This window comes from Petaurus breviceps, unplaced genomic scaffold (genome assembly GCF_028583685.1).
Source record: "Petaurus breviceps papuanus isolate PSGF00001 unplaced genomic scaffold, PetGlider_PUasm1.0 685, whole genome shotgun sequence".
Classification (NCBI taxonomy): domain Eukaryota; kingdom Metazoa; phylum Chordata; class Mammalia; order Diprotodontia; family Petauridae; genus Petaurus; species Petaurus breviceps.
This window is the reverse complement of record NW_027186455.1, coordinates 3754974-3768218: the sequence shown is the minus strand read 5'-3', so window position 1 is coordinate 3768218 and position 13245 is coordinate 3754974. Positions and strand designations below refer to the sequence as shown.

Here is a 13245-nt window from a genome sequence, read left to right as displayed (position 1 = left end):
TGTGTGTGTGTGTGTGTGTGTGTGTGTGTGTGTGTGTGTGTGTGTGTCTCCAAGGGGATTAGGGGATGTTTTAATTTTTTTTCCCCATCATTGATGCCTTTGAAATAGTATGTTATGGGAAATGAGGAAAGGGATTGAGGAAACATAACCACAGCTTCCACCTAATCAGGTTTGTAAATTAGCAGAGAATCTTGGTTGCTGGGAGGAAAAAAAGTATTTGAAATTGGAGGCTGGGGTGGGTAGAGGGAGGTATTTACTAGGGGGGGGTTGGGAGGAGGGGAAGAATGTTAAATTCATGAGGCTGTAAGGTAAGATTTAGTAAGGGGTGGTGGTCTCAACTTAGACAGGAAAACAAAGCCTTTGTCTTCTAATTGTATAGGCCTCTTTATATTTTCAATGGCCTAGACAACAGTCAAAAGATAGTTTATAGACTATGTGAACAAATGTGGACAGCTCAAATTTAGAGAAAAGGAAACTTCTTGCCAATTATCATCCCTTCACCAGAAACAGAGTAATATTTTTTATATTTAAATTAAAAAAAAATACCCTATATGGAGTATCTGTACATGGGGCCAGGGTGTATCTCTAATAACAGTATCTCTAATAAAAGATTACAGTGTTGCGGCATTATAGCAGCTACCAGAGAGGCAAAACAAATGGAAGGTATGGTCAGAAGTAGAGTTCTCCTGTTATGGAGAAAAGGGCTGTTCGTGGCAGAAAGTAATATTGGGACAAAAAAATTCATTTTGATTGCTGGCCATCTTTTACTTAAGCTTGTGGTGGTGGTTTGAGTTTTTTGACCCCTAACATAAAGGCAGCAGGAACTACCAGGTGGCCGTGGTTTTAACAAGTACATACTGAATGAAGCATACTTCTGTAGGGGAGAAGTTAAAAAGTCTAAGTTGGCTGGTCTACTTAACCATGTTACTGGGCCAGGGGTGAGGGGTGGGAAGGAGGAAGGGGAGGGCTGCTTATTTTCTGGTAGGACTAGCATGTCATCAAAGCAGGCCTTCTGATATATTAATATATAAATAAATATGATAAATAAAAAATCCCGAACAACTATCCATCCTTATTGGACCCTGCTGTCAAAGAATTTTCTGAAGGACGAGACAAACATAAGCATCCCAAACTCATTTCCCCCAAAAAACTCTCCCTTTTTCTGCACTTCCTTTATATACTGTCAAAGGCACCAGCACTATTTCACTCACTTTTGCAATTTCATTGTCACTATCATCCTTGACTTCTTGTTCCAATAACATCTTTAGAATACAATCATTTCTCTACAGTTATACAACCACCCACCCAGCCCCCCTAGTTTAGAATCTCATCTCCTTTTGTCTGGACTATTCCAAAAACCTTCTAAATGGTGTGAGTGCCTCATGTCTCTCCTTACTTCAATCTACCCTTTACACAGCTGTCAAGGTGATTTTCCTCAAGCACAAGTCTGATCATGTTACCCCCTCCCCACACCCCCAATCAATAAACTCAAGTGGCTTCCTATTACCTACAGGATCAAATATAAAGTCCTTTGTTTCACAGCTGGATCTCCTCACTCTTGGCCTTTCCCTACCTTTCCATTCTACTTTCCTCTATGCACTCTATGGATCCAGCCATACTGGCCTACTGGCTATTCCTCACATAAGAGGCTCTATCTTTCCCTAGTGCCTTTCTACTAGCTATTACCTGGAAAGCTCTCCCTCCCAATGTAACTTTTAGAATTCCCAACTTCCTTTAACACTCAGCTCAAGTTCCATTTACTCCAGGAGGCAATTCCTGATCCCCCCCCCTCCCAGTTGCTGGTAATATGTACTCTAAGGTTACCAGCCATCTTCCTATACTTATCTTGTATTTTCTGATTTATGTACTTATGTTCTTTCCCCACCCCCATTAGAATGTAAGTTTGCTTGGGGCAGAGAACTATTTTTGTTTTTTCTTTTTGTACCCAGCACTCAAGAAGCAGAAAGAACAATCATTTATTAAGTACTTTGTAGTAGGCACTGTACTAAGCATATTACAAATACTATCTCTCATACGATCGATCATGCAGGCTCATAGTAAGCACTTAATAAATGCTTGTTGGTTAACCGATTCTCTGAAATTCATAATCCAAAATCTCAGTGTTTGAGGACATTAAGTGACTCACCCCAGGTCACACAGCCAGTAGGTGTCAGAGGTGAGATATGAATCTTTGGGTTCCTGGCTTTGAGGCCAGCTTTCTATCCCACCAGGGGTAGGGAATCTGTGACCTTTTAGGTCCCACATCCTTTTGACTGAGTGCACGTTTTACAGAACAAATCCTTTTATTAAAGAGATTTATTCTGTGAAGTTTGGATTCAGTCAAAGGGCCATACTTTGAGGACGTAGAGGGCCACGTGTGGCCTTAAGGCTGCATGTCCCCCACCCCTGCACTATACCATGCTGCCTTTTTAACACTAATATATTCAACAAAAACATGCTAAAATCTAAGCAAAAATAATGAATAAATTGAAACCTTTCCACATGTTGAAATATAATATTATATCACAGTTAATCTTGGAAATTGAAAACAATAAAGCTTTTAGGTACTCTTTAAACTGCTTTACAATTCTAAGGAAGAGCTGGGATACAGTGAGTCACCCAACTGATGTAAAATCAATTATTTCCTAACATCCCTGACTATTGAGTTATATAAGGATTGATGGCTGAATGAGCCTTTGGCAAGCCAAGGACAACTACTTTCTTGAGACTAAGCTCTGATAATGATCTCACATCCAAGATACATAAGAAACTGATTAAAACGTATTCAAACAAGAACCATGCCCAATAAATAAATGGGCAAAGGATACAAAATTTTCAAAGAAAGAAATTCAAGCTATAAATAACCAAATGAAAACAGTCCATGTTAGTAATAATTAGAGAAATGCAAATTAAAGCAACTCCAGTTTCTACTTCATATCCATCACACTGGCCAAGACAAAATGAAAATGACAATTGCTGAAGGAACTGTTGTAAAACAGCCACAGTAATGCCCTGTTTGCAGACCTGTAAACTGGCCCAATCATTCTGCAACTATTACCACCAGTCTTTCAAACCCCCAAATCACCGTTTGTCCTTTAAACTCAGAGAAACCATTGCTAGAACTATATACGGCATGGAGATCAAAGACAGAGGGGAAAAAATGATATTTACAAAAATACTTACAGTAGCTTTCTGCAAAGGCAAAGAACTAGAAATTAAAGGAATGCCCATCAATTGGGGAATGGCTGAACAAATTACAGCACATGATATAATAGAATATTCCTATTCTGTAAGAAATGATGAAAGGAACAATTTCAGAGAAAACTAGGAAGATCTCTATGAATTAATGAAGAATAAACAGAACCAAGAGAATTATACAACAGTAACAACTATAGATTATAAAGAAAAAGATCTAAGAACTCTGATTAATGCTATGTCCAACTATCATTCCAGAGAAATGATGATAAAGCACAAAACAAGACATATATTTTCAGCTATAGCCAATGTGGGAATTTGTTTTGCCTCACTAAGCATATTTGTTATAAGGTTTCCTTCCCCCTCAAAAAAGAGGGGGGTGCAAGAACCAAAAATATGAGGAAAAAAAGAGGTCAGGATCATTGAAGCATGAAGAGACTAGGAGACATCACAAGCAGGATGGTTTGGGAAATTATATTCTGAGTTTATTACATATTAAAAAAAAAAAACCAAGCTACATGTACAACCTATATTGAATTGCTTATCTTCCCAGTAAGGGTGGGTGACAAGGGAGGAAGGGAATAAATCTGGAATTCAAAGTTTTAAAGTCAAATGTAAAAAAAAAAAAATATATATATATATATATATATACTATTATTAATATTAGGTTATATGTAACTGGGAAATAAGATATACAGGCACTGGGGCACAGAGATCCACCATGCCCTACTGGAAAGTTGGAGGGGGTATGGGAGAAGATATGGGAGAGAGCAGATTGGAGGGAGGGATATTCAGTGAGACTGCTATTTTGGGGTGATGGGTAAGGGAAAAACAGGGAGAAAATTTGTAACTCAAAATGTTGCAGAAATGAATGACGTAAACTAGAAGTTAATAAAGCATTTGATTAAAAAAAAGCAAGCTGTATATATACTAGACTCCCAGTTTCACATATGATCAATCTTCTTTTTCTGTTCTAAGCATAAGGAAACACTCATTTTATTTAGTTTCTAAGGTTTAGAATTAAAAGATTTTTTAAAATGAATGCTATAAAAAAACCAAAAAGCATCTATTTTCTTAAAGATTAATGATTAGAATAAAAATGTGGACCATTTTTGATGAGTTGATAAATGTCTGTTGAAGGATATGCATCTAGCATTGAGCTTAACACTTATCTGGAAATAAAGGTCTTAGAAATGAAGTAGGGTCAGAGAAGTTTTACACACAAAATAACTGGTAGTAGTCAGATTACAGATTAGCCAGTAGTAAAGATTAAGACAAATAGGTGATGGTTCATGGATCAACCCAGAGAACACTGAAAGCAAAATGTTAAGTTATAAACGGAATGTGATTAAAAAAAAAAAAGGTTTAACGTATTTGAAAAACAGCACTGTTTCTCAAAGATGGGAAAAAGCAACAGTAAGCTGGCACTTGGGAATCGGAGGATGTTATCCTAAGAGAACAGCGATATAGTAGTGTAACTTTTTGCTTTTTTAAAAAAGATTCTCTCCAGACTGATATGACTTAGGAGTTTTAAAATCAAATAAGGAAAAAGATAGTTCTGAAATACTGCATTTTCATAAATTCTCCAGAGAGGAGGGGAAAAAAAAATACAGACCTTCCAAAGTGATAAAGTCAAGGAAATACTTGGTTTTAGTTTTCACAAGGCTTGTTCTCATATGAATATCACTGATAACAGAACTTTTCTTCCCAGTCTTCTCTACAGTTTACAACAAAATGGGAGTCTTCCAAAATATCCATCCTACAAAACTGTAGCAAATTGAGACAATGTTGGGGAAGAAGCAATTGTCTCATCGCATCACAATATCTGGGGCTGGAAGGGACATCTGGTCGAACCTTTACTTTTGTAGACACTATTCCTCCTTTTCAAGCTTCTCACAGCTCCCCCTACAAAAACTTAGCTCAAACATTCCTGAATAGAGTGACTTTTAAAATTACATAGTTTATATACCTAACAGATATATTCTAAAAACACTTGCATGTCTATAAAATAAAATACCTTCAATTAACACTTAATCCTTTTCCAAACTACTCCAAAGACTTCCCATATGTCATTCTGGTTTGTATTTTCTCTATCAGCTTCCCTAGAAGACATAAGATAGACCCTTTTTCCTTCTCCCTTCTTCCATCTCTCTCCTGTTTCCTCCACCCCCAAGATAAAGAGGCTACCTACCCAACTTCAAACAACAAACCCATTAGCTCACTTGATATTAGTCACTAGAATTTTCAAACCTTTCCCCTTTCTTTGGTCACCAGAATAAGTATGAACTTAATACAGGAAATCTAAATAAACTTTTGTAGTTTGAGGCAGCTAGGTGGCACAGTGAATAGAGCACCAGCCCTGGAGTCAGGAGGACCTGGGTTCCGATCCAACCTCAGACACAAAAACTAGCCGTGTGACCCTGGGCAAGTCACAACCCCAATTGCCCTCCAAAAAGGAAAAAAAAAAAGCCCTTTTGTAGTTTGTTCTGTGAGTCAAGAATTCCAAAAGAGCACATGTTTAAAGGACATTATAAAAAAAGTATGAGCAAAATCCCAAGACAGGCTGGTCATGTGACAAGTAAGGTAAGTATAATTGATACTGATGGATACGTGTGCTTTGCTGGCATTCCTACTATGTCAAGAGAATACATACAAGTACTTTAGAATTATCTCCATGGCAAGCTTATGGCCAGACTTGGAAAAGAGTCACACAAAATATTTAGGTATGAGTGGGTTACAAAACTCATACCTAGAGGCAGTACCCACATCCTTATAATCACAAATCCATCTGACAATATCCATAAGGAGGTATTTTAAAGGTAAATCTTAAATGTTCCCAAAATTGTAGAAAAATTGTCTGCTTGGGGCGGCTAGGTGGCGCAGTGAATAGAACGCTGGCCCTGGCGTCAGGAGGACATGAGTTCAAAATCTGCCTCAGACACTTAACACAAAACTAGCTGTGTGACCTTGGGCAAGTCACTTAACTCCAACTGCCCTACCTACCCCCCTCCAAAAAGAAAGAGGAAAAATTGTCTACTAGAGCAATTTTACATCCTAGTCTAATTAATTTAAAAACAATATCCCAAAGGAAGATGATGGAGGAAACTCCCATTTGGAGTTGATGCTGGTCCTGCCAGTAACAAACACCCAGGAGGACTTTCCATTCAAGACACTAAATGTACCAATTAGGATGCAGAGTATAGATGATCTCAGCTTTCCAAAGGCTAATGAAGATCAGATCCCAGGATAGTTCATGAAGTGGATTCTTATGTGTTGGCAACAGCCACTTCATAGTCTTGAAACAAGATTATAAAATTTCAGAATAAAAATGAGGAACACAAATCCTAATTTATTTTAAACAAATAAGCAGTCACTGCTCACTGAGATATGTAATTTTCTAGCAACCGTGATCTAGAAAAACAGTTTAAAAGGGCCCAATATATTATGACTTTGGTAATCTCAAGACAAATAAATTACTGGCATGATTCCACCATCACTAGATAAATCCAGAAGAAACACTTTGATTGTAAACTCTGTGAAGTACAATCACTGAAATGTAAACTGCAGAGTGGGAATGCCGCTGGAAATCCAAATTGGATTTACCCCCTACAGGTTAAACCAATTTATGAATCGGTTGTCCTCCAAAAATTGTAAGTTGTTCTTGCTTGGAATCTAGAACACATTTTTCTATAGAATATTGTAGAAGGTTAACCCAAAGTCTTACTTTTTAAAGAAAACCAGGACAAAGGCATTAGAATTTCAATCAATCAGCATTTAACTGCCAATTACCAACTAGGAGTCAGGCAAGGAGCTAGGGATACAAATTAAAAAAAAAAAATCAATACAGCCCCTGCCCCCAAGGAGTTTGCAATAGGAGAGAACCTATACGCAGATAAATAAATACCAAGAAATTTGAGGAGGTGGAAGCAGAGTTTCCGTCTGAACTGAGCCTTGAATGAAGCTAAAGATTCTAAGAAAAAGCATATTTCAAACATGGGGGAATAAAAATACAGAAAAAGCACGAAATTACAGAATGGAAAGAGACTGAATGCTAAGTTCAGGAAACAAAGAGTAGGCCAATTTGGTTAGAATGGAGAGGAGTAACTTGAAAAGTCTGGATGGTAGACCCAAGCAAGGTTTACAGTGGGCTTTAAGTGCCAAGGTATGGAGCATATGGGCAGGCCTCAGATACTTATAGCTAGCTGTGTGACATTGGACAAGTCACTTCACTGTTTGCCTCAGTTCTTCATCTGTAAAATGAGCTGGAGAAGGAAATGGCAAAGCACTCCAGTATCTTTGCCAAGAAAACCCCAAATGGGTTCACAAAGAGTGGGACATGACTGAAATGACCCATATTTTATCCTAGAGGCAAAAGAGAGCCACTGAAGATTTTTGAGAAAGACAGCCAGTAACATGATTAGTTAGACCTGTGCTTTGAGGAAGATTATTAGAAATTCTCAAAGAATACAATAGTCCAGGAAGAGATGATGAGATGATAAGAGCATGAAGTAGGATGGTCTGAGAATGAGAAAGGTGTACTGTGGAGGAAGCAATGATTCAAGGTGGCAAATAATTAGAAATTACAATAATGGAGAGTTAAAAGTCAAGGATACTGACACTGTTATGAAAATGGGAGACCAGAAGAAATGACAGCACCCTCAACATTAAATAGGGAAATTTGAAGGACAGGAAATTCTGAGGAGTAGGAGAAACAGTAAGCTTTATTTTGATGTTGGTACGATGTCCCTTAGGCATTCTTCCTTCCTCCACACAATAAAAAAAATTAAGTTTGCATTTATTGGTCATACAAAGAAAGAACCTGGGGCAGCTTGGTGGCAGTGCACAGAGTACTGGTCGGGGAGTCAGGAGGACCAGAGCTCAAATCTGACCTCAGACACTAGGCTAGCTGTGTGACCCTGGGCAAGTCACTTAACCTCGATTGCCTGGGGGGAAAGACAAAAACAACAGAGAAAAAGCCCAGGGAAGATAAGTTTTTCTTTTTTTTTTTGGCTAGAAAATAAAGTTGTAGACCTTGACAGAAACACTATCTATAAATGCAAATGAGAAGACAGCTGGCTTAGCAGTAACAATAATTAAGAGGTATTACTGCAAATAGAGCATAAAGGTTAGATAAAAGTCCAGAAAGGATATGCTCTCTGACTTGGGATAACAAAATTTCACATAAATAGATGGGTTAAAGTCTGCTCTGGAAACTTTTACAGTGGCAACCTACACTTAAAAAAATAAACAACGTTGCAGATACAATTAGAGTGCTATCTTATATAAATTAGGCTTTTTGGGGAAACTTTAATATACTAAAAGATAAGAAGCAAGTGATGTCAAGTAATGGAATGTGCCGATAATGGATGGAAGAGAGCAAAAGAAAAAAATGACAGCTAACAAAGAATGAGTCTTTCATATTATCCAAGCTCAGTAAGTATGATACTGTTCCTGGCTTACTTCCTGCCAACAGCTTCAAACCACCAAGTCTCCACCCAGGTCATCACACCCACCCCTACCTCAGGACTCTCCAACTAGTGACCTTTTGCCTTATCTACCCCAGGTAAGAAGCTTCCATCCTCACTTCCTGGCTACAGCTCCAAATAACTAAACCGTTCCCACCCTTCCCCCAAAATCTTTTCAATTCCCCTTTAAGTATAATCTTCCCACACAAGAATGTAAAGTCCCTGAGGGCAGGGACTGGGTTGCTTTGCATTTGTATACCCTGAAAGGGTGGAAAGTCTAGGTCTTAAGGCCTAGTGCCAAATAAATGAAATAGCTATCTTTTAGGCAGAAATACTGTTTAACTAGAACAAGAAGACAACATAATAGGCTACGTATTAGCTGGATGTCAATATCCTTTTTCCACTTCATTTCCTATTTTGCCGCACAGGTTTGGACTGGCCTCTAATCATGACCCCAGAAAACTAATCATCCTACAAGGCTGCATCAGCCTTACCCTCCCCCCTACTGATGGCAGGGTTGGACGACAGAAAAGAACTCCTCTCAAAGTTTTCAGTTAAAAAGCTTTCCCAGTCCAGCCATCTCCCCATTTCCCACTTGTCTGTTTGGACTGGATTCTATCACTTTCCTTTTCCTTCCCTTCCTACTCCTAGCCTTTTCAGCTTCCTTTTATGGGTTGCCTCGCCCCTCCCCCCCCCAACTCCTCGAGGACTAGGGCTGCTTTTTCATATTTATATCTTCTTCATTTAGCACAGTTCCTGGCACATAGCTGTCATTTAATAAATATTTACTGACTGAGTTGTTGTTTTTAATTTTGGCTACATATTCAACCTTTTAATTTTTAATTTGATCTCTGGAATTGGCTTAATCTCCAGGTAGTGGGTAGGGAATAGGCAGTCTGTGTAGACCATACAACCCAGGCTAAGCATAGCTTCCACTGTAAATTAATAAAATGGTATTTGGGTTTATAAACCAGTCTCTTATGAATTTAGCTTTTGTGATTAAGATCATGGCTGCTCCTAGGTGAAGAGATAAAAGTAAGCTTCTCACAGTCTGCAATACTGTAGACAGAATGACTTCCATTTATGAAAATCTTCCTGGAACAGAAAGACAATAATTGATATCTCAAGAAGCAAAGGCATTTTGGAGTCCTAAAAAACACCAACCTGTCAAAGGCAAGTGAAAACTGAGAAGCAGTAGCAGGTGCTAAGGCCCCCAGCCCTTCTGGCAAGAAAAGCCTGAAGGAGCCCACCCCAGCTGTTGTTTAGGGTGCTACTGACAAATGAAACTGACATATTACCTTCTAGTAGTCATGTTTAGGTGGAAGTTAGATGGTTGCTGAGGAAAACAACAGGAACAGCAAGATTGGTAAAATCCTGCTCTTAGGGAAGGAAATCCATGATAGGAAAGAGACACTTAGTGAAGTAGAAAATAATTAGGCCTAGCCTATGAAAGGTCTGTGAAGAGTGAGCATCTCTCACTTGGAACCATTTAGAGAGATACCAGGGAAGATCAGTTAATAGAGAACATTCTAAGGAAAATAAGGAAGCTATGATTCATTCACTCATTTAACAACCATTTATTGAGTACCTACTATGTAAGAAAATATGAAGAGATACTGAACAAACTTGAAATGAGTAGAAGAGAAAGTTGAGATAATGCTATTTTAGAAACTAGTTAGCTGTTCAAGAGCCGCTGATCTGATAGAAATTGGCATTTAAAAAAAAACAACCCAACCCAAATGGTACAAGGTAACTGAGTGCCTAAAAACTCAATGTGGCTCCAGATAAATGTAGATTTAAATTTCTAAGCTAAAAGACACAGGTTTTTTATATTCATTTTCCATCTCAAGGAGATTGTAAACTTCGATGTTGTTTTGCCACTATGAATTTGATGGAGGAACATTAACTTCTGAGCAATTTCAACATCAAAGTGTATTTAGAAATTTACACTATCATTTGTGCCTAAAGTTAATAGGAATGTTTTGAAGCACTCCAGAAGCTTGTTCAGCCAACCCTCAATTATTCATACTAAATAGGGGAGCCCTGCTATGCATTACTCAAAACTATGAATGCCTGAAAACATCTTAAAAATAACAGAAAGAACGTGTGCCCAATCACTGGCCTGCTATCTACAAACTCCACCCATGAGTACAGGAAGAGCACTTGTGATTGGTGGATGAATATGTTTACTACAGTGTGATGTTTACTACAGAGTGTTGTACAACGGCCATGCAAATTAGAAAGGCCCACAAGCCTAAGGCCTAAGAGAAATAGGATAGTGGATAAACAAGAAATTTAATCAAAATGGAAAATATGGCATACAGTTTGGCTTTTATCTTCAAATTACAGATATACACTTAACCAACTTGTTACAACAACAATGCTTAAGTGTGGAAGAGCAAGAAATATTTTGCAGGGTAGTCAAAATTTCCATAAGTTCATTTTAATGAAAGCTTTTAAAAAAACCAAAAGTTGTTTTGACTTCATGCAGAGCCCCATTGCTAGGTCACAATGAAATTTCAAAGTGTTCACTCACGTTTCTACAATTACTGCAACTTTACCTAGTCTGTGGAACCAGGTCTATGGGTCCTCCTCCCGATAGGTGCTAAGCTTACTTAACTTGCTTTGAATATCCAACTCCCTCAGAAGACATTAAAGTGGTTGTTTAAAGACCATGACTTCAAAATGAGAGGTAAAAAACATGCTTAATCCTAATTAATTTCTTACACTGATAACTGTTCTGATAAATAAGAATTAAATTGAAGAAATGTGGACCAATCCGTTTCCAAGGATCTTAAAGGAGCCTTAAACCTTGATTGTAACCTCACTTCCAAGTGCAGTGAGGGAAATACTACTCCACTTTGACTCACTTCCTTAAGTCAAAGTATTAAACAGGACCACGAGAAATCTCTCTCCCTCCAAATTCCCTTCTCCTTGGCCTCTTCCTCCATTCCACATTCCCTCTATCTTAAAAAATAAATCCCTCCACTGTCCCCTTCAACAATCCACAAAGCACCAAGGCTGAGTTTTTAAAAGACGGCCAAGATGACCAAAGAGCTACAAACCAAATAACACCGCAGAACCACAGATATTCTACACCTTTCCCCCCTCAAAACAAAACTCAGAAATAAAAAAAATTGAGATAGACTAATAGTTATTAAATTACACCCACTCCAAACTTCAAAAATCATGGAAGATTATTTTTAAGTTAACTGCTGATAAATATAGGCAGGTGCAAACTACTTCAGAAAACCAAACTTTCAAAGCATGACGTTTAACTGTTACACACCTCCAGAGCCCCCCTCCACCCCGCCCCCCATTTCACAAGCTAAACCCACAAAAGAGAAGCTCCGGCCGGCCCGGGGAGGAGGAACTGGAGGCCTGCAGAAGCTCCAGGACAAGAGCTGGGCGCCCCCGACAGACCCTCACCCTGGACACTCCTAGCTTGGGCCACGACCCGCCCCCCCCATTGCTCCCCAAACGGCAGAGGCCAAACGCAAAGTTTAAACCCAAACCCAAGCACAAAACCCAGAACCTCTCCCGGGGCGGGCGGGAGCTGGCTCCGGGGGCAGGAAACTGAAGGACCCGGCGAACCAACGGGGCCCCGGAGGAAGAGCGGGAGCGCCGAGCGGCTGCCGGGCCGAGGCAGCTGTCACCTTCCGGGAGCACTGCGGGTGCGTGAGACCCGGAGCGGCCGGCCAGGGGCTGCGGGCCTCCTCCGAGGCCGGGCCGGCCGCCGGGACTAGCCCAGCCCCGCGCCCCGCGCCGGCCCCTGCGCTCCGTCCCGCCCTCCCCCGCACGCTGCCCGGGCTCCGGGGCTGGCCGAGGGCGGCGGATGGGGTGCGGGACTCCTGGAAGGGGGAGCGAGAGAGAGGAGCCCAAGCTCCGAGCCCTCCCGGGGGAAGTTGCCGACAGGGAGGGAGGCAGGGAAGAGGCTGCAGTTCCGGGGGCGCCCACTGTTGGCCGGGGCCCGGAGGCCCGGGAGGGCCCCGGGGTTGGGGGGAAGGATTCCGGGGGACTGTTGGGAAGGCGTGTTTGGGGAGAGGGGGGCGTCGGGAAAGGGGTCGCCCAGGAGGCGGGGCCTGATGGCTGGAAAGCAGCAGCTTCTAGTCCCCGGCACGTCTCCCGAGAGGAAATGGGGGGCACTCCAGGGGGCTCGCCCCTTCCTGCTGCCCCGGGGCCCTGGGCCCCCACCCGCCCCTTCACGGAGGTCCCTACTGGCGAGAAGAGGGCAGGAGCCGCCCCCTTGCTCCCTGGGCCGCCGCAGGCCCCACAGCCCCGGTCTTGCGTGCCCAGCGTGCCCGCCACTCACCGCCAGATCCTGGGGCACCGCCCCGCTCATGGCCCGCACTGTCCCGGCCCTCCAGGCCCGAGTGCGCAGCGCAGGCCCCGGATCCCCGCTCTCTGCTGCTGCCGCCGCCGCCGCCGGTGCCTGGGCCGAGGCTGCCGCCGCATCCGCAAACAGAAGCAGCAGCCGCTTCCCCACCGGGGAGGCCGCCGCGTCCGCCATGACCAGGGCCGGCCGGACCCGCCGCTCCCACCGCCTCCCCAAGCCCAGAAGCTGCCGCCGCCGAGCGCCCGATCC

The 13245-nt window shown here is 41.6% G+C and overlaps 1 protein-coding gene across 1 annotated transcript in view; it reads right to left on the bottom strand.

Annotated features, from left to right (window-relative positions):
* The window catches only part of KDM3B (lysine demethylase 3B), a 55161-nt gene extending 41916 nt beyond the window's left edge, over window positions 1–13245 (bottom strand). The window contains exon 1 of the mRNA XM_069104305.1: window positions 12973–13245. Within this exon, the coding sequence (XP_068960406.1) occupies window positions 12973–13170 (198 nt within the window). The 5' untranslated portion in view covers window positions 13171–13245. The remainder of the gene's footprint in view (window positions 1–12972) is intronic.